The 24,388-nt window shown below is 44.9% G+C and overlaps 2 protein-coding genes across 2 annotated transcripts in view; one reads left to right on the forward strand and one right to left on the reverse strand.

Annotated features, from left to right (window-relative positions):
- Window positions 1–2,495, forward strand: part of FBXW4 (F-box and WD repeat domain containing 4) — a 104,553-nt gene extending 102,058 nt beyond the window's left edge. Inside the window, exons 7-9 of the mRNA XM_006880009.1 lie at window positions 1,389–1,529; window positions 2,024–2,165; window positions 2,376–2,495. Of these exons, the coding sequence (XP_006880071.1) occupies window positions 1,389–1,529; window positions 2,024–2,165; window positions 2,376–2,495 (403 nt within the window). The remainder of the gene's footprint in view (window positions 1–1,388; window positions 1,530–2,023; window positions 2,166–2,375) is intronic.
- A 1,433-nt stretch (window positions 2,496–3,928) lies between these two features.
- DPCD (deleted in primary ciliary dyskinesia homolog (mouse)) overlaps window positions 3,929–24,388 on the reverse strand; it is a 23,340-nt gene continuing 2,880 nt past the window's right edge. Inside the window, 5 exon segments of the mRNA XM_006903676.1 lie at window positions 3,929–4,033; window positions 4,405–4,507; window positions 12,889–13,022; window positions 13,352–13,476; window positions 19,353–19,433. Of these exon segments, the coding sequence (XP_006903738.1) occupies window positions 3,929–4,033; window positions 4,405–4,507; window positions 12,889–13,022; window positions 13,352–13,476; window positions 19,353–19,433 (548 nt within the window).

The following is a 24,388-nucleotide window of genomic DNA, read 5'->3' on the forward strand; positions in this document are numbered from 1 at the left end:
CACACACACACTGAGACCAAGAGAACTTCCCCGGGAGGGAGGAAGCTGAAGGCAGGCAGGGAGTGCCCACTCAGTCCCATTCTGGACAGCATCAGTGCTCCTGGAGGGGTCACCACACTGTCCAGGGCCAAAGAAGCAGCAGAGTGGGCTGCAAGGGACCTGTTGACCTCTTCCCATGACTTGTTCAGCTCTTAGGAAAGATGGCAGCTCCAGTCAAGAGGAGCAAACTGAAGGTCCGCCTGTGAGGTGGAAGGACTGGGGCTAGTCTGCATTAAGCCATGTGTTGGCAGCCTGGGCCCCATCCTGCCCTGTGCTGAAATGCTGCTCCAGCCAAAGCTGGAAAGGTAGGACAACAGAGTCTTCTCCTACCCATGGCAAGCCCTCTCACTTGGCCTCCTTGAGACATGTCTATAGCCATGTTTCTCCAATCCTTTCACCGAGGAGAGCCCAGCATCCCTTGGATGAAGTTAAGGGGTGCTGCCTGGGGCGTTCCCTTCTCCTGTTACTCCCTTCAAGCATATTACAGAAACTCAACACTTCTACCCATCCCCTAGTCACAGGGATTAGCGGGTGCACTTGATGTTGATGGGTAGTTGCTAGGGCCAAGAGGCCCTCCTATGTGGTTGCTAGGGGTCTGGCATTGGGACGAGGGGTCTGCCCACTGCCGCGGTCACGGAGGGAATCACACAGTCACAAAGAGATTGTTCTTCTCAGTAATCTGCTCTCGGCCACCGGGAGCAGGCTGGAGCCCAGCAGGCCGGGGGCTGTGATCACAGAGCGTGCGAGCCCCGGGCTGGGGGCCAGCCCGGCCGGGAACACCAGGGACCAGCCCGCTAAGCTGCTTTCTCAGCAATTTCTCTCTCTGGATACAAAGGTGTTGACTTGTTTTAACATCTCCTGGGACTCCCCTTCTCCCTTTGTGTGGTCTTTATCCCCAATGAGGTTTGAGCCCCAGATTACAGGCGGGAATTAAGGCATTGGACTCAGGCAGCTCAGAACGGCATGACCTGCAGGATCAAGGAATATAAAGTAACCCTGTGTGTGTATGTGTGTGTGTGTGAAGGGGGGGGGTGGTGACCCCTTCAGTAACATCCATTCATTGCCCTGAGAAGGAGTGGCTGGCAGCAGGCAGCCAGCATGCAGGTGTGATGGAAGGGCTTCGGCTGGGGCTGAAACCTGGGGGAGGGGAGAGGCCTTAGGGCTGAGGGGTAGGGTCCAGCCCCCTTCCTCAACCTCCTTCCTGAAGGTTTCCAAATCTAGCTCAGGAATTAAACTCATTGCTGTCGAGCTGATTTCATCTCACAGACACCCTGTGAGGACTGTATCTATTTGAGCTGAGTCCATGTGAAAAGCCAGGGTGATACAGCCTCTGCCTTCCCTCTCCCCAGTGGGCAGTTGATGACACACCTGGGCAGTGACTTTCCTCCAGGGGCTGGAGTATTGGACGTCATGTATGAAACTCCTTCCACACTCCTGTCCTGTGGCTATGACACCTATGTTCGCTACTGGGATCTCCGCACCAGTGTCCGGTGAGTGTGCTGGTTGAAGGTAGAAAGGTGGTGGGAGCCCCACACGATTCTGATCCTCATTCAGGTCCAGAGTTGGCCCAATGGTGAGGGCAACTCCATGTCAGGGACTGGGGTGAGAAGAGCCAGCAAGATCTCATTATGCTTAGACACACTCCCTAATCCATGTGGGGCACCCAGGGGACTCCAGCCCACAAGCCCTAATGAGCTCTGGTATTCCAGCCCTCGGGCCTGTACTTCTGGAAGCCTTGAGAGTCTATGACATGCTGGAAGCCATGAGTGACACCAATGAGGGCAGAATCTGCCCTGTGACCTGGAGCTCCGTGCACAAGACCCCTTTTTGCAAGATGCTTTCTTGCTAGGCTTGCCTTTTTAAATAATCTGGTGATTCCAAGTTCTTTTTCCCAGCCCAGAGAGACTCTCTCTCCTCCCGGAAAAGCTTGGGTGGAGGTGGAGGCCGGCCCCAAACATCTCCTGCATCTCCTCTTCCTGGACAGGAAGTGTGTCATGGAGTGGGAGGAACCCCATGACAGCACCCTGTACTGCCTGCAGACAGATGGGAACCACCTGCTGGCCACAGGTTCCTCCTACTATGGTGTTGTGCGGCTGTGGGACCGACGCCAGAGGGGCTGTCTGCATGTAAGTGTTCCCCCACTCTATCCCACCAGCATGCCAAGATTCAGTATTATTATCAGGGGCTGCATCTTGAGAGTGGATAATAATGTGGCCAAGGAGTTGCTAGGAGGGGGCTGAGGGAAGCGACAGTGGCATTTGCCTGGTGAGCGTGGATCAGGGTTCTGCCATTTCCCACTTGGAAAGCTCTCACCACTTTCATGCCCTTCTTTCCAGGCCTTCCCACTGACGTCGACCCCCCTTAGCAGTCCTGTGTACTGCCTGCGTCTCACCACCAAGCATCTCTATGCTGCGCTGTCTTACAACCTTCATGTCTTGGACTTTCAAAACCCATGAAACCAGGGTGTCGGCCAAGGAGGCCACAACTCAGGGACCTCTCCTGCCTGGCGGGCACAGGATGCCCACTGCCTTGCTGTGCCTGTGCTTTGCACCTGTGTCACAGTGCATGGGGGCTTGTGGGTTACCCAGAATGGGGTCCCTCCTAGAGCTGGATGGAGAAAGGGGCCTGCTGCTTTGGGAAAGCCCAGTTGAGTCCAGGCTTTGTTTTGTGTTTGATGAGTGCAAAGATCTGGTCTCAGGAGCCTACCTTGCCCCCACCCTTCTGAGAGCAAACACCAGCTTACAGAGTGAGGCAGGGTCTCCAGACTGCCAGGTGGCCCCTTTTACCGTGTGAGAATAGGCAAGGCCCTACTGATAACCCGCTACTGGCACTGCCCTCCTACCTCCTCACTCAGACCCCACCTGTGACCACAATTTTGAGGCGGTGGCTCATCCCTGGGGCACTATGGCCTGGTTTTGCTTTGAATCCAAGGAAAAGACAAAAAGAACTCAGCAGTTTTTGAGTGAGTGCTGAGCCAGACCTACCTCAGGCCGGCTGTTGAAACATGCTATAATTTCCATTTTTGTAAAAATAAAGCTTGATTATTCACACAATTTGGTTCCTGACTCACTAGGCAGTCCTAGGAAGCCATAGGGAAGGGGAATGACAGACACAAAGTATGGGTTGTACCTGCTGCAGAAGGGATGGTACTAGACTCTGGCTCACTGCCCCAAAGAACAAAGGCTTCTTTCCAGGGAAACCTCTCGACAATCTGGTGGTGGAATGGGTGTCACCCATGGTGGTATGGAGAGAGGAACATGGAGGTTCTCCAGGCGGCCTACAATACTAAGCTGCTTCCCATCAGTTGTGACTCTCTTCTACCCCAGCACACTTGTCCCCTTAGTAATACTATGACCTTTGTTCTAACTTTTACTCAAAAGTGTTTTGTTTTAACATCCTGGACCTGTTTTCAAGGTTTCTACATATTCATCTTAGGGCATTCTGGGCCACTTCTGCCGGGGTCCTTTCCAGAATGGTCTTCCTATGAGTTTGGGAAGATACTCAGCACTTACTCTGCTACTGCTGAGTGCTTCTGTGTTCTTCTCCAACCAAGGCCTGTGCTCCTGTTAAACAAGGTTTGGGTGTAGGTCCCAGCTCTAACTCAGAATGGAAGACAGGGAAATGCCATAGCCAGCACCCCCCGCCCCAGAAGGCCAGTAGGAGCAGGGGCCAGGCAGCACATAGGACAAGAGGGAAGTCCAGTAATAATTGAGAATAATTTTACTCAGAAAATAAAACATAGTATGAGAGTACCATAGGGTCTGGTTCTTACAGAGACTCAAGAACTTCTACAAGAAAGGAAGCTGTCTTCCAGGCTGGGCAGGCCCAAGCCTCACAGCAGGAAGTGGCTTGCATACTTCAAGTCTGGAGGTCCAGCCTTGGGGGCTGGCTACTGTGTTTTGCAGTCCCCATCACTGTTGTGGGCCGTCTTTACTTTCTTCAGCTCCTTCTGTAGCTCTGACTCAGCTGCCAAGACCTCCTTTGGCTTCTGGTACTATAGATGGAGTCAAGAAGTAGTGACATAATTCAGCCACTGAACCTCTTCACACATACACACACTCATTTACTCATTCTCTCTCAGGACCCTTTCTATGTGGCTGGATGAGAGCTGACCTTGAATCAGAACCCAGACCTGTGCTATCACCCCATTCCCATCATTCTCTATCCCACTCCAGTTGTGAGTTATACAATTAGGCTCCTCTCTGAGCTTCTACCTTACTGTTCTCATCCCAAATGAGATACACATGTTCTCTAGAAGACATGCCCTAGAGGCTGAGGTCAGAACTGGGGAATTCTATGGAATGGGGAGTGGGTAGGAAAAGAGGAAGGTGTTCCCTTAAGCTAACAAAGTTGGTTGAATCTTACAGAGATGATCAGGGTGCAGTTGGCATGAGCAAAACTCAGGGAGGAATCGTCCAGAGGTAGCTGGTATCTGTCTAGGTCAGGAATGGAGAACTTCTTGTAGTACCTGTGGGAACACCAAGAGTCCATGGGGACACTCAGCAAGGTGACCCTAACAGGTAGGCATCAGGCCACCTGCCACCCAGCTTCTATACAGTCTCTCCATAGCCAGAAAGAGGGAAGCCAGAAGCTTGGTGGCCCTGAAAGAATGAAAAGTCTTCTGGCCACTCTTAACAGCAGAAGTACAGTAATTAGATCAGGGGTAAGAGTAGCTCAGACTTCAGGGATGGGACTCAAATAGGTGTAAGGCCCATGCCTCCCTTTAAACTTTGTATTCCTCCTGGAGTAGAGAGTCAGGATGCTTCTGTACCCCAAACCTCTTCGGAACAAAGAATAAGGGCATTCAAAGCTTTTCTTCAAAGCTAGGGACCTATACTTGCTTTTTATATTTCACTGGAGGCTTCAGCTACCACATCCTTTCTTGGGGTCTTTCAAGGCCTTGTCAGCCTGACTCAACTTACAGGCCCGAGAGAAAAGTGCATCTACAAGGAAACTGATAGGATGAACCATGTGTCTCACTGGGGAAGCTGTCTCTGAGGCTCTGCTGCTTTGCTGGGCCCTGAGCCCCTACTCTTCCTTTCTCACATCACACCCAGGTCCTGGCCTCTACAGGTGCCAGTCCAGAGATTAATGATCCCTTCTAATACCCAGATAGTAACACTTGGCCCATAATGTGTGTAACTGGGTTTTGTTTTGCAGGAAATCTGACCCCTTTTATCAAAGAGGAAACAGGCTCAGAGAGGTGAAATGTCTTGCCTGGTTTCACAGAGCTAGCTGTCAGTGGCTCAGGGATTAAAGGTCCCTGCGCCTAGTCCAGTACTAATTACACCAGAGCACAAAGAACAGCCCTTCATCTCTGACAGCAGCCCCATTTGCCATTTTCCTTGGTAGTAGAGCTGCAGTTCGGCCAGAGGCTTCCAGGCCTGTCACCTGAGCACAGCTTCGCTTTCCACAGCAGCAGTTGTGTGGGAAGGGACAAGCTGCAGGCAGGTACAAACAAACTCAAGTGAGGGGCCTGAAAAGGATGTGGCTTTTAATACTTCAGAGGGCCCTGGTCCTCCTTGCAACAGCTACTCTGAGTCCACTTCAAAAGCCCTGATGCCCCGGGGACTTGGATAGTTGACATAAATGCAGCACTTCTGCCACCGCCCCCCTTCTTGTCCAAATCCCTCAGCTCAGAGGAGCTCATAGGGCCCCGCTCCTCCCAGGTTCCCCACTCCCCCACCAAGGTGCTGGGACCCACAGCAGGAAAAGAATGTTTACTTAAAAGCTGACAGTTCAAAAGGAGGGGGGACGGGTATCCTAATGGCACCACAAGTTTGCTTTATTTTCCAAAGCTCTGCCCCAGGGAAAGGTGATCCATCTGCCTACAGACTAGGGGAGGAATGCCGGCCTCAGCCTCTTCCTACCCAGCCCAGGCTGAAGGTTCTTCCTGGGGCAGGGCTGGCCAGCAAAGGTGGCAGACACGGATAATAGAGGGGAGTCAAAGGTTAAACAACAGAGATTAGATGAACACAAAGGCTTGTTAGGAAGTGTTAACATCTTACCCACAAATATACACAAAAAGCAGAACGGTGAGAGAAGCAGCCAGACTTCAGCCCCAAGCGAATGGGAACTGTGTAAGGCCTTACCTCACCATGCAGAGCTTGGGAACATCCTTTTCCCTACCTGGCATGCATGCCAGACAGGAAGGGACATACCTGTGCAACCACAGAAGCAGTGACAAATCACACTTGTTAGGCTGGGGCAGTGGAAATGGAAAAAGAATCTCAGAGCTTGGCCTCAACACTACCAGAGACAGCATCAAAGGAAACTTGAGGTGCGCATTTGCCACATGTCCTTGTCATACTCTTTCCACTTTTCTTGAGATCAGAGGATGGCGAGGGTCCAGAGTTTAGCTCTGTTTAAGGGGTCGGTTCTAATTGAGTTTATTGGTGAGGCGAAGCAATTTTGCAGAGGTTCTCTGACAAGCAGTGCTCAAGGAGTACGGGGGCATCTCTACTCCCTCGGGCAGGCCCTCCCCTTTCTACCTCAATGCTCTGCTACTGGGCGGTTCCCCCTGAGGAGAAGTGACTTTGTCAACACCACCTAGAACTGAAAAGGATGCTAGGGATCTCCTGCGCTTCTGGAGAAGTTGGAACCTTCAACCTCAAACAATTCTAGGTCAACAGCAAACTTTAAGCTGTCAACCACCTTCCAGGCCTTAAGCTGCAAGGTGGGAAGGTAAAGAACAAGAAACAAAGTCCAAATCCATGCACTCCTGAGGGGTTCATGCTTAGTTGGCCTTGTGCTTCTGCTACGTACTAAACCCTTAGAGTAAGGTTTCCCAAGTTTCCTGCAGACACCCAACTTCTCCTTCCCCCATTCCTGCCACCCTTCACCATTCTGAGACTCAACTATATAATGAAAGATGACATTAGTAATGCTTATGCACTCCCAGGTACAATTCTAAACATATTTGATTTTCAAAATTCTCTCAAGTTGGTTTCTTCCTTTTTTTTTTTTTAAGGAATATTAACAGGAAAATGAGGCAGAGCAAAAGTTAGGTATCCTGTCTGAGTCAGATAAAATATGAAGAAGCCCCTATTTCAAGCAGTGATTCCCCAGATCTCCTGACTTCTCCATCTTTACAAAGGAGCATGTTACCTGGTCTAGACTTCTGCATCTATTCAAGGATGGGACAGAAACTGGAAGAGAATGGGGATTTCTGGACCCCATGAACTAGAGAAAAAGAATAACACACAAGTTGTTTCTCCTGAAATCCCTGGGCAAAGACCCCAGCACCCTGTAGGTGTCTAAGCAATCTCCCCAATCCATAATTGGCCTTTCTGAATACCAAGTCTTTTGGCAAGATTTATAGTGGAACTTGGCCCTGTGACCCTGGGCGGGCCACAGAACTTCTGTGCTTTGGTTTCTCCTTCAAATAAAGGAATTATACAAGATAAGTCTTTGGTTAATTATGTAAAGGCCCACACCACACCTACTCTATCTGTCCCTTTTTACACCAAATGCTGCTGTTGTGTGCTGTAGCATTGGAACCAACCCATGGCTGACCCTCCAGCAGGAAAATCTCCATCCGAGAAAATAGCAGGCAGATCTTCTTGGCCATCAAGGTTCTGGTAAGAGCGCAGTCAGCCTGCCTACAGCAGCCTCTCCTAGAGTCAACGCACACCTACTAACAGCTCAGAGTAGTCCTGCCAAAGAAAAGCCTGCTAATCCAGAAATCCCTGACATACTTGACCACAAAATCTTATTTTTTTCTAGTAATGCCTACTAATAGCTCCAAAGTGTGAATGTCAGTCACATCAGCTAAGTTTTCTTTAGACTCAGATTTCCAAAGAAGCATTTCAGGTCAGTTACTGTGCTCCATATTTCTATCTGTATCATTATATCATTCTTTAAACAATCTCTGAAGTAGGCTGCACATTCTGAGATGAATGAGGAAACTTCTCCCAAATAATACAACTAATTATGTTGTCGTGGTGGTGTACCAACAACTCAGAACTGACTCATAGCTGACGTCAGTGGGTTTTTAGAGGCAGTAAATCGCACAGGAAAAGACTGCCTATCCTCTGTGGAGCAGCTAGTGAATTAGAACTGTGTGTCTTTGGGATTGGAGCACAGCTGCTTATCTCTAGGCAGCGAGGGGTGGAGGGCAGATTTAACCCAACATCTTCCCTCTCCAACACTCTGGCTCATTCTACTTACAGCTGCTAACCAAAGATGAGAACAGATGTTCTCATGAGAATATGAGGTTAATCTCCTAGAAAACCTCCTAGAAAAGCACTTTCTTCATTCCATGATTCATCCTGAGGTCAAGGACACAACTGACCATTCAGTTCCCTCCAAAAAGAAGTCAACTGGTTCTTTGGATCAAGGTCAGTCCGGGCTGGGGATCTGTGGCTCTGGGTGGTGACCATGCTCAGAAGATCAGAACTTGGGCAGTTATGGAACCTCCAGGTGAAGAAACAGGTCAGACTAGAAATGCCACTGTGCAGAGGAACCTGGGTATGCCTGAGCACTGAGAGCAACCGTTACTAACATTCCCATCAACAGATCAAGTCAGCGCACTGCCTTCACAGATAGACCATTATATAACATGAAATAAAAAGATGGACTCGCACATCTTCAGAAGGGATGAAGGCCAGCGAACAGATTTTAAAATTCCCAGAAAGAGTTACCACCACTGAGAAGCAACAGCCATTAGGTTCTGTTTAATTAGTGGTAGTAAAGGTAGAGAACATAGTACTCATGGTAGGAAATTAAAAGACTAGGTTTAGAAAGGAGCCATTAAGGACTTCGAAGATTTTCTAGCCTACCTCCTAGCATAGAGCCTACAAGCTGAACCAGCCTAGGACACGGGGTCACAGCTTAATGGGGGCTCCAGAGTGAGGGCTCCTCTCCTGCCACCAGCCTTGTTCCTCCCAGGATACTATTCCCATCATTTCAAAACTGTCCCCCTGGAGGTGCTGGAGTGGGTCTCTACCCATGGAGTTCCTGGGCAACAGCGCCACCTACGGCTGGATATGTGCAGAAGATGGGACCCAGAGGATCTACTCGCAGATGAATTTTTTGGTGAGCTAGCAGTCTCTCTTCTCACTCCCCGGTAATCACATTTCTGCCTAATATCTGTATTCGACAGTGACCTCTGGGGGACAAAAGGGAGGCAGCAGCCAGCTCTGCAAACTGCTGGGCTGCAGATTCAAGTGCTATCAGAAGCACTTTTGTTCCCAGTTTGGACCCAGGGCTTCTTACACCAGGGAATGCTTGCTGAAGCACAGAGTTTGTTTTCCTAAAGGCAATTTCTCTGTTGTCTGAAATTGCTAAATTCCACTTTAGGCACTGACTCCTGTTAATGATGAGAACAATAACTGGAATAAACTGCCTTTTATCTGAGGGCTTCAAAGTGCTTTATAAACTCAAACCCTTATTATTATGACTTTGTATTTATAGACAAGGCCCACTGCAGGGGCAGCTGGCTGCATGTACAGCAATAACCCTGAAATTAATTCATTCATCTCCACCCCTACCCCTGTCCCCTTAACCTTGCCAAAGTGATGGGGTGTGGAAGTGAGGACTCAGAGCTGCACTTGGAGAGCTTGGGAGGCACACTGCTCCCCAGGAGGCCTCGAGGCCCTGAGGGAGATGGCAAGGCACTTATAAACCAGTAGTGAAGTGGGGTGCAACTCTGCATGGAGGGTGGCTTCACAGAAGTGGGCATAAAAGCTTCCTAATCTTCTTCACAGTATGTGCTACAGTCCCCTAGTGCAGGACCAGACCAGTTCATCTCAGAGCTGTTCTCTTCAGACCTCAAACAGGGCTCGGCCTTCTCCTATGATCAGTGTTCTGGGGATCAAAATAGGGTCAATGTATTTCCAAGATGATCAGTACAGAAACAGCCCTGCATCCTCCTTGTCAGCCATCTCTGTCCTGTCAACCTCCACATTTTGCCACTACTGTTTATGGACCACAGGAAGAGAGGACCAAAGGAAGGCTGAGTGCCCCTCTGGAACATAATGCAAGAGAGACTTCCAAGATGCCAAAGGACAAAGGGACCATTGTCCCTCTGCAAGAAGAGACTTGATTTACTGTGTCCCAGATCAGGGTTTTAAACTACCAGCTAAGACTTTCAACTAACACAGTTGTGCTTTCTGCCAGCTCTGACAGTGGTGCCACCAGGTCACCTTCACTAAAGACTGGATCCAGCCAAGGTCGCAAGGTCGCGATAACCTAATAAAAGAATCACCTTAACCTACAACCAGGAGAAGATAACATAGATGAATGGGATCTTCTAAGACTCAAATCCCTATGCACATCCAAAAACTTCTCCAGTAGGGTAAAAAGGGAAGCCACTGACTGGGAAAAAGTATTCGGTAATAACATATCAGATAAGGGACTTATATCCAGAATTTATGAAATACTTGAGCACCACAACAAGATAAAGGTAAAGAATCCAATAGAAAAATGGGCACAGGATATGAACAGGCACTTCACCGAAGATGACATTCAGATTGCTAACAAGCACATGAAGAAATGCTCAAAATCCCTAGCCCTAAGAGAGATGCAAATTAAAACAACTATGATATATCATCTCACCCCCGTCAAAATAGCAAAATTTAACAGAACAGCAAGCAACAAATGCTGGCGAGGTTGTGGAGAAACTGGAACCCTGATTCACTGTTGGTGGGAGTGTAAAATGGTGTAACCCCTGTGGAAAGCGGTATGGCGCTTTCTCAAAAAGTTGCAAATAGAGATACCATTTGACCCAGCAATTCTACTACTGGGAATATACCCTGAAGAGACCATAGCTGACATCCAAGCAGATATATGCACACCCATGTTTATTGCAGCTTTGTTCACAATAGCAAGGAGTTGGAAACAACCTAAGTGCCCATCAACAAACGAATGGCTAGAGAAGCTGTGGTATATTCGCACAATGGAATACTATGCTGCATTAAAAAATAAGGAACTCATGCAAAATTATTAAAAATGGTTGACTCTGGAGAACATTATGCTGAGTGAAATATCCCGGTCACAAAAGGACAAATATTACATGATGCCACTGTTGTAGAATGGGACTGCCCTTGACTGAGTAAGATGGGTTCAATAATGTATACTGCACTGAAACAGAGGAGGGAGAAAACTGTTTAAAAGAGATATATGACTAGGTATTTCTGTCATCACAGGAGTCTAGAGCGAGGGCTACATGGTGGAGGGGACCTGGGGGATTTGTAAAACAATGAAAGAATCCTTTCTTTTACTTTTCCATAATTTTTGACTCACGTACTTATAACTTGTTAGTCAAATTTGTGTCTTCTAGGTTGCAACACCCCCATGATACATCTTCAAGGATATGAACATGTACGGTCAAGCACAATCAATAAGAGTGCATCTAAATTCCAAAATCAATCTCCATAATAGTCTATGTGTTTCCTACTGCCAAAGGGGCCCTTTAGAATAGTGAGAGAAGATCTTCACCCTGAAACCCAAAGCGTCCCTTTTCAGCAGGAAGTAGCTAAGAGAATACGCCATCCCCTTTTCCTTATGAATCAGGGTGAAGTCTCTCTCAGGGAGGAGTGATAGGGAATGGCAAAGGACACACTGACAAAGGAGATTAATCAGAACTGACTTTGACAAGCACTGTGGCAATTGGACAATTAAAACAGACATTCGGATGGTGGGGAAGAAGAACAAACTGGGGAGGAGGGTGGAGAGAATGGTGCGGCAATGAAGGAGTGAAAGCCCAGAATTCCTGTGAATGTTCATTGAAACTAATAAAATTTAATAATAATAAAAAGAAGAAAAAGAAAAAAAAGAATCACCTTACATGCGCGCCCATGTTTATCGCAGCTTTGTTCACAATAGCAAGGAGTTGGAAACAACCTAAGTGCCCATCAACAAACGAATGGATGGAGAAGCTCTGGTATATTCACACAATGGAATACGCTGTATTGAAAAACAAGGAACTCATGCAGTATTATTCAAAATGGGCAACCCTGGAGGATATTATGCTGAGTGAACTATCTCGGTCACAAAAGGACAAATACTGCATGGTGCCACTGTTGTAAAACAGGACTGACCTCGGGGTTGGGGGAAGACTGAGAAAGATGGGTTCAATAATATATACTGTATTGAAACAGATGAAGGAGAAAACTGTTTAAAAGGGATATGTGACTAGGTATTTTTGTCATGATAGGAGTCCAGAGCAAAGGCTGCATAGTGGAGTGGACCTGGGGGGAGGGATTGTAAAACAGTGAAAGAATTTTTCTTTTACTTTTCCAAGAGGGTAGTGTACTAGGGGGGAGGGTTGGGAGGGGAGAAAAGTGCAACAGTGAATGAATGGAAATCCAAAGTCTCTATAAATTTTCATTGAAATTAATATTTAAAAAAAAGAATTACCTAAGATCACAAGTTAATGGCCATGTAGTCCTCTCAGTTCCCTTGTCATTTACTACTGGATGTGCTAGGGAGCTCTGGAGACCTAGTGGTAAAAAGCTGTGCTGTAATCCCAAAGGTACTTGGTTCAAATCCACCAGCTGCTCTGTTAGAGAAGGACAGGCAATCCCTACCTGTGTGATTAGCTGCCTATGAAAATCTGCCAGAGGGTCAGCTATGAGTTGGTTTCAACTCGACAGCACACAACAACATGTGCTGGGTCCTACAGCAAACACTTTATTCAAGTGGCAGTCCCTCACCTTGACAGAGCTAAATTCAAACTGGTCCTAGAAAGAGGAGAGGAGTCTCTTCAAGTTTTCAGTGCTTACTGGCGTTTAGTTCAGCGTGCCTTTCATCCTTCCTTAGACTTGGAGAGGGGGCTTCTCTGCACCATAAACAGAAGTCTGAGACCTAAGCCCAGACTGAAAATACGGTATCTACCTTGCTACTCACTTTTTGTTGGTTGTTCTGACAACAAGGCAGCGCTCCTTCTGGTCCACACACACACTGTAGGTCTCCTTAGGGTAGGGGAGGTTGCGAATCCGCCACTGGAAGCTCGTCTTGGTGTCCTTCCGCATGAAGATGGGCTACAAAAACAAGTCCAACTCAAGAACTATTCTCAGGAGAGACTATTCTACCTCCTCAAAGTTCCACCCAGTAGCCCAAAGGAGCTCGGAGACCCTTATTTCCTCTCCCCAGCTCCTTCTGATGCTTCAGTTGCTGTGATTTTTGTAGCCCTGGAGCCCATGCTCCTAGAAGATCAAGCCCAAACTCTCTGGATATTCATGTGGCAAATATTCATAAGGCAGTGTGTCCAGGAGATGACAACAAGACATGGTCCACAGACTCATGGGCCAGAAACCTACCCTCACCCTGTCCCCATTCCCTCAAGAACACCTTTACAGAGTAAACATACATTGGCATTGCTTTCCTTGATGAGTTCTGGCCCCAGGCTCCCTGCTCCTGGGGGTGCTGGGTCGCCCACCTCTATTTGCCATTGGCCCAAGGCTCCCAGGGCACTTTTCACACGCCATTTTCTCACTGGAGAAATAAGTAAACAATGGATTATGGGGAAGAAATGCATCCTGCTATTTTCTACTGAATCCTCAAAAACACATTAACTGGAACAGGATAGAAATGGGAGCTACAGGCCTTTACGTGGGGCTTTCACCAGCTAAGAATGGGACCTCTGCAGTCGCAGGACGACTTTTCAATACTGGATCCCTGCACAGCACAGTACACCTGCCCAGACACAAGACATTGGAGCAAAGCTCTAAGAGGACCAAGGGGCGTCAAGAACATTAACCAGGTGTGGCTCCAAGCAAAGGACAGAACAAGGGTTGGGAGAAGGATGACTACTGGTAGCGGGGAAATTTAAGATTCCCAAAAGTAAGAATTGAGGGTTTTGCTCATCTAAAAATATAATGACTTAAGAGAGTACAAACTGTCATGGAGGTTTGTCTTATGATAAAAACAATAACTAAAAAGCCCACAGAAATGCATTCAGTTTATGTATACTTGGCTTGAAACAAGTCAAATTAAACTACATTACATTTCCAATGCATTCTTTTTGGAAGTTCTAAGGTGATTTTTTTTTAAAGTGGACTCGCTCTTTTATTATGCAAATGCTCATTTCAGTTCTACCTGTGCCAAGTCAGCTGTTGGCAAGAGGTTTTTTAAGTTTTGTGTTGTCTGTGTGGTTTGTTGTTTGTTTTTTTTTAGTAAGTTATCAATCTAGAAATCATGAATATTCTAAATCAAGAAATTATTTCAGTAAGATGTTACTTGAAAACCCCTGCTGGAATTTTTAGGAACCTCACTTAGCCAAGTTGTGGTGACTTCCGTCGTCAAGGCAGTCTACCATCCCTATAGGGGTCTTTCTCATGCCCAGCAGTACCCCTTGTTTTGTCTTCCTGTAGCATTTGGAATCATTGGAGCTGCTGCTTGCCTCTGGGTCTTCTCCAGCATGGGCAACTGGTCAGTATATAGGCTCACAGCTTCCTGGTAGCTGTTTCAAAAACACCACTTACTACCATTAAGGCAATTCAGACTCCTGGCAACCCTCCATTGGGTTTCCCAAGAAGCAGCTGGTGGATTTGAATCACTGACTTTTCCCAACCTGTAATGTTTTCACACCACCAGGGTTCCTTTCCTGTAGCTGTTAGAAGGAACTTAACAACTCAAAAGGGACATGGTGTATCTTTTGTGGCAGTTGTTTCTGTTTGTTTCTTCTTCTTCGGGACTAGGATGTGATGGCTACAGTTTGGGCCTCAGCATCCAGGCAAATTGGTGGTTTACCTTCGAACCTTTTGAGCAGCTGTACTAAACCAAAACAGCCTCACTACCATCAGTAAGGCACGCAAGCTGAATACAAAGGATGCTGTAAAATTATAATTTCCCCTTGAATATGTGCTTTTTATAAGGTCTGTTGCATTCTGCAATGTGATTTTATTACGTCTTAGGGCCAAAAACTCTCCCTAGAAACACATTTCCAAGTTTATAATGAAAATTAATAAGGAAGAGTAAGACTTAGAAATATGCTTTATAGGCAACTTTTTTCCTCCTCACAAATACTTCTGCTCTCTTAAGTGAATGGACTGTGACCAGGAGTAAATCCAAATCTATTCATGTAATACCTCTCTTAACTAGAAGCCAGCCTTCTGGGAGTTTCTGTCACAAACTCAAAAGCATCAAATGCTTCCAAATAGCAGCTTATGGTGACAAGGATCCATGTACCTTACCCTAATGACAGGAAAAAAATCACTCCCAAATTCTCATCCATACATAGTTGACCCTATGAGTTGAATTTTATTCCCCCGAGGCAGGTAAGCTCTAGGTGGGGACAGTTCCCCTCAAGAGGCTCTGTGCCAGAACTACACAACACATGAGACTATTTAATGCAAGGCCAAGCATGCGCTCTTCAGACCGCAATATCATTGCAGGATAACAGAAGAGTCAGCACAGATTTTAAAGGGGGAGTCCCTTGAGAGAGTGTCTAGTCCAATGTCGGTATTTCTTAGATGAGGATTAGTGATTCTTTCTTGCCTAGTCTTCTTTGGCCCCTGACATAGTTTTCCAGCAGACAGAGTATGAAACATTCCTAAGACTCAATGGCAAGGAGTTGCTCTGCCAGCCTGAAGGCATGCAGCCGTTGACTCCAACTGTCCAGCATAACAATAACTTGCAAAAGCTACAGCTAAAGTCCAAATGTTTTGACTCTCAGTGCAGATTTTAAGACATTAGTAAAAGGCTAAATTGTATTCTGTGTGTTCAGTAAGCATATACAACATTTACAAAGGTTTCTGTGTTCTTAAAAGAGTAATTCTATTTCATATGTCTTTAAAGAAGGTTGCTTTGACTGCCTGAAAATAACTGAGGAATCTTAACAATCTGGAACCAAAAAGAGAGGTGTTCCTGTAATCTGAGCTCTGGTAAACTGAATGTCCTACAGCAAAGACCACATGTCCCAGTAGTCATTTTTGACTCTAGGGTTTCTTGTCAACTTATCTTCTCCAAGAAATGTTGGCTTTTCCATAGAAATCTTTCCAAGCACTATTCTCTCTAAGAAGGAAGACCAGCTACTGGTTTCCTTACTTCTGACCTCAAAACTACCTATGTATTAAGAACTTAACTGTTTCACTGTTAAAAAAAAAAAAAAAACACACCCCAAAAACCAACCTTGGCAATTAAAGCTTTTGTTAGAAAGAGAAAAGATCCACAAAATTATTTTGGTGAAGCCCTTGTTCTTTCTGTCACACACATGGACATGAACCCCCACCCCAGTACAAACACATACTCTGTCTTCACTTGTCTTTCTTGCCTTTGTTCCTGGACTCAAGGACAGCTCCTGCGGCAACAGAAGACTGCTTCCACCTGCTGTCACTCTGATTTGATTATACGTTAAACCCAAACTGGTGTGTGCAAGGCAGCTCCCCAGGACGCTGTCATCTCTTCCCAGCTAAGCCAGGGCCAGTCCTTGGAAAGGAGACTTTCAATGAACCTGTAAAGGGTCTGTCGGGGGCTATATGAAGGAGGCAGCGCCTGGGGGCTTTTCCCTAAGTCAGCAGGAAGCAAGATGATGTCCCAGACTGCTGAAAGGAGGCCCCATCTTTCAGGTGGGTTTGAAAGTGGAGGTCCTAAAGGCCTCTTTCCCCAAAGCTCCAAGCCCTGGCCCACTTCCAACGTGGATAATTACATTCCCCTTTCCTAAATACTCCCTGCAGCTTAGACTGGATGCAGGATTCTTCTTTTCTGCCCTAAAACACTGCAACATTGCTATGTGGCTATTAAACAGCTGCCACGTCCCATCCCTGAGGAGGCTGAAGGAATCGAGTGGGTCATTTATAAAGCCAGTGAAGTGCTTGGGGATGAAAGTGCTCAATATCCTCCAAATGCAGCCTGGGGTGGTTAGGCTGGCGGTCAAATACCAAAGCAGATTAGGCCAGTAATCCGAATGTAATCGCTGGGGGATGGCCTGCCCTTCAGCCTCTGCCCCCCTGGACACGCTGTGTTCTTGGGCTGGTTTGATGTTCCGATCATTGTTAGGAGGCCCTTGAGTTTTTTCCTCTATGAATACATACAGCATTCATTGAGGGAGCAGTGGTGGGAATGAATAGCTTTGAGAGGGCAGAAAAAAAAATATGACACTAACATGCTTATTAAGATCAACTGGACTAACTTTGTTCTAGACCGATGCACACCTATTGGCAATTCCTCTTCTGTAAATTACTACGTGAGTTTTTTTTTTTTCTAACAGAAAAGCAGTTGGCCAATTATCGAGTTTATATAATCAGCTGGAAAAAATGGCCTCTATTCCCACTGATTACCACCAACCCCCCCCTACGATTCTCTATATTTTTACTTGGCTGATTGCATGACCAAAAGGTAAGTTGATGATGGGCAGGAAAAGGCTCAGCCCCTTGGAAGGTGGGAGACCAGGAGTAGGGTCTTCCTCAGTGGCCTGTCTCTGTCGTGTACCAATCGGCCTCACTCAGGCCATTCTGGGGAGTAAACTTAGTAAGAAAATGAGATTTAAATATTCTCAACTCCCAAGGGTACATTAAACTCAAGGCAAAATAAAGCATGGACTCAATCAGACACACTTAGGCTTGACTTTTGCTCAGAAACTAAGCACTCTATGATTATGAATAAGGCATTTGGCTTCTTTGAGCCTCAGTTGTTTCCAACTGTAAAATGGAGACAAAAATACCTAACTCACAGGGCTGAAAAGAGGATAATTAGGTAAGAAAATTCACATAAAGCACTTAGCTTGATGCCAAATAAAAATGATATTCTTACTTATCATTATTTGGTAAATTTTAGCCAAACAGCATTCTCCGATGAACCTCCAAGTCTGTTGTTAAGAAAAAGGATTTTGAGGCTATCGACTATACCCTTCACCTGTCAACAGATGTGACAGGTTAATATGAAAGGGTGGGTACAGACTGCTACAGATGAAGGAACCGAGACTCGGTTTTTCATTTCATATCCAAGCACAACAAAGCAGCCTGGGTTTTGTTTGTTTGTTTTTACAGCCACAGTGACTAGAGGGTTTTATTTGCTCTTGCAGAGAAGAGAGGTAATGATGGGGCTGGGGAGAGGAGCAGAGTCTAGTCTCTGCCCTGATTATGGTGGTAGCTAGCCCACGTGACCTCTGCTTTCATAAGTTCTCCCCTGTTAGGCATTCCAAGGCTGTCACCCCCTGGGAGCGCTATAAATTACAATGCATTGTGAGGATATTACTACTGTATTGGTTTCCACCAAATCAGTGTCATATGCTAAACACATCAAGATTTTTAATAGCACCAGACTAAACCAATTGGGACTGGAGCCCAAGCAACTCATAATAAGAAGGGATCAACACTTCACTCTGTGACTGAACATGCGCAGGACACACATGGTAAGACTGGAGACTAAGAGAATGCAAACCAGTGTAATCCATGTTGTCGGTTCTAGACATTTATGAGCTGTCAGAAAAGGGGAAAAAGAAATTCCCTCACCAATACTACCTGTCGATCAGGCCCAGGAAGAAATTAAAGTCAAGAATAATGACAAGAAAATAACCCAGCCCATGATTCTATCATTGGTCTTAGCATTTCAGGTGGAACTTAATAAAGAGACCAACTCCCGCTGCTGACAGGTTTAGGCCCTGGGCCAAACAGCCAGGCACCCAGCTCTGGGAAGTCAAGTCAATGTTGATGTGCATACCTGGGAACAGAGAACAGACAAATCAAATCACTTCCAGGAATCTGGGCTGGAACCCCTTTGTTTGAGCCTATTCTTAGAGGAAAAGAGCCACAGGAATTAGAATGATAATGCTGCAAAATCACTGCTTTGCCCCCTATTCCCTGTGGTTCCAACATTCCGGGAGAAGCCCCATTTAAAAGGTGCCCCATTTTTCTCACTGCCTCTGGAACAGACAGGCATTATTCTTTATCAAGATCAAATGCTGCTGCCACTGATATTTGCTTGTTCCTGATGTGGTTTCAGAAAAACATGGGGAGTGAACAGGGGTTGGGGAATGGGGAGTAAAGGTGTCCTTACAGCTAACAGTCTTAAAAGGCTTAGTTTCCAATTCCACCTCCTCTGTGTAGTTTGTTTTTTGCATTTCCCCCAATTGTCTCTCTATATTTCCATTCCTATCTTATAAGAATTATTCAAGTTCTGAAATGGCTGGACACAGGGTGGGTTACTTGTCAGAAGTAAGACTCTAACACTAGACTTTCATATCCCCGTGTTAAACCCTGACCTCAGAATATATTCTCAGAAGCAATGTTGACTGGAGGGCATCCGTCTCCCCCAACTTCCACATTATGTGCTCAGATCCTCCCACAAACCTAAAGCGAGGAGTGTTTACCTGTGCTCAGGTCAGCCCCAATGGTTCATAAAAGGGTCCACTGGGAGCCTCAGTCACTTACCAAGTAGTTCACTCGTCTTTTCATCATATTCTTCAGCCATTTCTTTTCCATCTGGGAACAGATAATGCACCTTCCTTCTCCCTGTGCATAAAGCAGAAAAGTGCCTTACCTTTAAAGCCTCCTTCTGTCTTAACTCTTGCAGACCAAAGGGCCTACTGAGTAAAGACCAACCACATTGGGCATTTTGATAAATCCCATGAACTCCTTCCTAACACTAACCATTTATTTTAAGACAGAACCTAGGAAGGAACTGGATGGTGCCTGGCTATCAATGCTGACTATTTTTGATCAAAGATTCTACAGAAGAAGAGGAGAAAATACAGAACAACATTTCAAATTCTCAAGGAATCCAGACTTGCTGGATCCATGCAGGCTGGAAAAACTACTATCACCCTGAGAAAAGCCTTAAACCTTAAATAAAAAAGAAATATTCTTTGAAGTCTTCTTAAAGCCAAAGAATACAAAGTAGACTAAACGCACTGTGTCATGTTAGTTCCCACAGATGTTGCCCCTCCATTAAGTTTCCAAGGCTGTAAATCTTCATGAGAGAAGACTCTGTTATGGAGTAGCTGGTGGATTCAAACTGCCAACACACTGTACCACCAGGCCTCTTTAGCTTTTAAACCTTAAACCAAAAATACTTCCTAAAATCTAAAGACAAACAATAGTTTTGCTTAGCTAGTGATGAATGTCTTCCTGGGATATTATTTTCTCTAAAGAACTAGCTATATGGGATCAAATTGACAAGAGCAGCTTAAAAGATCAGACAGGAAGTTTAGGGACAGTGAGTGTGTCAATAGGAGAACTCTGAAAAGGAGAGTGATAATGTGCACAACTTAAAGAATGTGATGAGTGTCAATAATTGTACATGGAGAAATTTGAATTAATTTCTATTCTGCTGTCATATTCTCAACAATAAAAATAAAATACATCATTTTTAAAAATGTCTGAGGCTCACTTCCTTTCAGAAACTTTCTCCGAGCTGTCTTTGTTCCACTGTTTACTCTACACCAAAAGCTTCATACTTTTTCCCATCCATGAAACTCTTCCTTCTTCCAAAATTCATGCCAAATGTCACTTCCACTGGGAAGTCCTCATTAATTATCATGTTAAATCTCCCCAGCAAAATGCCTCACTTCCGTGTTTGTGTCTTCCTAGCATCTTATCTATGCACACTGTGATATATTTATTACTGTATGACAGTTTTAAAAGCATCTGCTTCCCCAGAAATGGTACCTTATTTATCTTTTCCTCGGTCCAAAACTTCAGAAATGCAAGCAAGGTCATGCCATCTGTATAGCACAGGTTGCTGATGAGTCTCCTCCAATTGTGATGGCACATTCTTCTTTATAAGTCCACTTTCTTGAATGATTTGCTCAGCATATAGATTGAAAGGGTTCTGAACTGATGCATACCTTCCGTGATTTTAAACCATGTGGTGCTCCCTTGCTCTATTCACACAATTCACATGAGCACAATTCAGTATTCTGGGATTCTCATTCTTCTCAGTTTTAGTCATATTTGTTGTGATCCACATAGTCAAATGCATTTGTGTGGTCAATAAAGCACAGACAGAGATCATTCTGGTAGCCTCTGCTTTCAGTCAAGATCCATCTGACTTCAGCTATGAAATCCCTAGTGTCACAACCTTTTCTAATTCAGTGTCACAACCTTTTCTAATTCTAATTTCTGGGAGTTCTGTAAATATATTGCTGTAGCCACTTTTTAATAATCGTCCACAAGATTTTGCTTGCATCTGATATTAATATTATTTGATATTCTTCTAGATCACCTTTTTTTTGGGAATGAAAACAAACACAGATCTCTTTCAGTCAGTTGGCCAAGTAGCTGTCTCCCAGATTTGTTGACACAGCTTGATGAGCACGTCCAGAACTGCATCTGTTTGCTGAAACATGTTAATTGCTATTCCATCAATTCCTGGGGCCTTATTTTTTGGCAGTGCCTGAGTGCAGCTTGAACTTCTTCTACTATCACCATTGGTTCCTGATCATAAGCTACTTACGAAAATGGTTCCATATCAACCAATTATTTTGGATACAGCGGTTCTACATATTCCTTCCATCTTCTTTTGATGATTCCTGGAAGCAGAAGACACAACCTTGCTTGCTGAAAGTGAGGAACACTTGAAGCACTTGCCAAGGAAGATCAAAGACAATCAATAACCTTCAATAGGGATTATATCTCAAGATCAAGAAAATAAAAATCCTCACCAGTTGGCCAAGAGGCAACATCATGATAGAAGGAGAAAAGATTGAAATTGTCAATGATTTCATCTTATTTGGATCCACAATCAACACCCTTGGTACTAGCAGTCAAAAAATGAAAAGACTATCACATTAGGAAAAATCTACTGTCAGAGACCTCTCCAAAGTGCTGAAAAGCAATGATGTTAGCTCAGAGACAAAGATATGCCTGGTCCAAGCCATGGCCTTTCTGATTTGCACATGAAAGTTGGACAAGGACTAGGAAGGACAGAAGAATAGCCTGTGAGTTGTGATGCTGGAAGACAGTTCTGAATATCCCATGTACTCCCATAAGAACAAATGTCTGTCTTAGAGATAGTGTGACCATGGTGTCCCATGGAAACAAGGATAGTAAAGTTTCATTTTACATACTTTGGGCATGTTGTTAGAAAGAGTCAGTCCAGGGAGCTCTGGTGGCCTAGTGGCAAGAAGCTGCACTGCAATCCCAGAGGTATGCGGTTCAAATCCACCAGATGCTCTGCTGGAGAAGGAGGGGGCAATCTCCTCCTGTACCAGTCAGATCTGATTTGACAGTACACGTAAAAAGTAATACAATAAAAATAAAGGAAAAAAAAAAAGAAAGAGTCAGTCCTTCAAGAGTGACCTAAATTTAAATATGCTGGGAAAAGTGGAGGATCAACATAGGGGAGGAGGTCCCTCAACACGATGAAGTGACGTGGTGACTGTAACATGGGCTCAATTATACCAGAGATGGTGAAGATGGCACAGGAGAGGGCAAGGTTCGGATCTGTTGTTCATTGGGTCGCTATGAGTAGAAGAAGACTCGATCACACTTAGCCACAACAACAACAGTTCAAAAACACTGGCTGATGTGCTCAGTAGACTGAACTGGCCAAACCCCTGCTCTGAGTTCATATGTATGTCTTTAGCTCACTCTTACCACATAGTCATACAAAGTTAGTTCCCATGTATTTGTGGCATTTCCTTTGCTAAGTGTTACTTATCATGATATTTTCACACTTAACTGTGAGATTTTTTTTATTATAGCTTGTCTTTTCTAGGGAGTTCTTTTCTTGTCCAATTCATATTCATGGCCAGAGTTGTTTTATTTTATGTTCTGGAAAAACTAACCCTCAAAATGTGTCAGGAGGTCTCTTACCAGGCCTCCTAGGTCCTATCACCCTAAATCATTCAAATGTCTCAAAGGATAAGGAAAAGGTCTTCCTATCAGGAGTAGGGTATAAGTTCAACCTCTGATAGCTGAGGGGGTCAGGTCTACAGTCTAGTTCTGAGCCAAGCAGGATGCAGGGCTTGCTATCTGCTAGGCACTTTACATGCTTTATCATCTTTCATTCTCACAGAAGTTTCTTATGCTCCCATTACCTGTAAACTGAGGCTTAAAAGTCATTAACTTTTTCAAGATCCTAAAGCTAGCAAATAGCAAATCTGAGCTTAAACTTATCTGAGGCTCTAACAACCACACTATTCTGTGTGGCTTTAAATAACAGGTTCAAGGTTTACTGGCTATATTTCTATGAATTACCAGTTCATGCCCTAGCCTACTTTATTTGGATAATCAGCTATTTCTTATTGATCTAATTGGACTTTGTATATACTAATCATGTTCATCTATATTGCAAATATTATTTCAACTGTCTTTGCTTAAAGTTGGTTTCCTCAAACAGGTGTTTAATTTTATTCAGTCAGATACTTTTTTTCCTGTGTGGCTACTGCCCTGAAAGTTTTGAAATATTTGAGTAAAAAAGGTAATACTTATCCTTTATTTTCAGGAGCTCTGGTTGCCTAGTGATTAAGGCGTTACATTGCCAACTCAAAGACAATTTCAAGGTCTAAAGTACAATGTTTTAAGAGGTAAGATACTCTCCATATGTATGTAAGAGCTGTTAATACGACCATTATTTAAATATATGAAGCAACAACTCAAGTTAAAGAGGAGAAAGTTGAGGGTTTCTACAAACATTTACACTCTGAAATTGACCAACTGCAATTAAAATATATTAATAATTAATGATGACGGAGCGCAAAAGTCAGGAACAATGAGGAAGAAACAGTAGTTAGAAAGTACAGTTCTCGGTGCCAGAAATGAGGCTGAAGAGTGAAGGGCTCAATTTCATACATTTAATGATTTATTCATAGCAAATACCTTTTTCAAAAACACAAAAGGCAACATGGGCCTCACCTGATGGACTACACAGAAATCAGTCTGACTGCATTTGTGGAAAGAATAACTGGAGAAACTCAGTATCAGCAGTTAAAACCAACCAGCTTCTGACCGTGGAACAGACCACCAATTACTCATGTGCAAGTTCAAAATGAAGCTGAAGAAAGTCTGCAGTTAGGGACCTCTCCAAATTAATGAGAAGTAATGATGTCAGTTTGAAGACTAAAGTGTGTCTGAATCTGGCCATGGTCCTTCTGATCACTTGTGTATCTGAGAGCTGGACGATGAATCAGGATGACTGAAGAAGAATTGATGAGGCTCAACGTCAAGAAAAGAAAGATTCTCACCACTGGGCCAACTGGCAGCATCAGTATGGATGGTGAAGAGATTGAGATAGTTAACAGTTTTCGTTTGCTTGGTTCCACAATCAACACTCTTGGTAGCAGCAGCGAGGAAATCAAGAGATGAATTGCACTGGGAAAGTGAGCTGTGAGGGAACTCTCAAGAGTACTGAAGAGCAATTGACATCAGGCTGGAGACAAAGGTGCGCCTGATCCAGGTTTTAGTCTTCGCAATTACGTGCTATGCATCAGAGAGGTGGACAGTGAATAGGAATGATAGAAGGAGAA

The sequence above is a fragment of the Elephantulus edwardii genome, unplaced genomic scaffold, assembly GCF_000299155.1.
Source record: "Elephantulus edwardii isolate Elephantulus edwardi_28Jun2011 unplaced genomic scaffold, EleEdw1.0 scaffold00006, whole genome shotgun sequence".
Classification (NCBI taxonomy): Eukaryota; Metazoa; Chordata; class Mammalia; order Macroscelidea; family Macroscelididae; genus Elephantulus; species Elephantulus edwardii.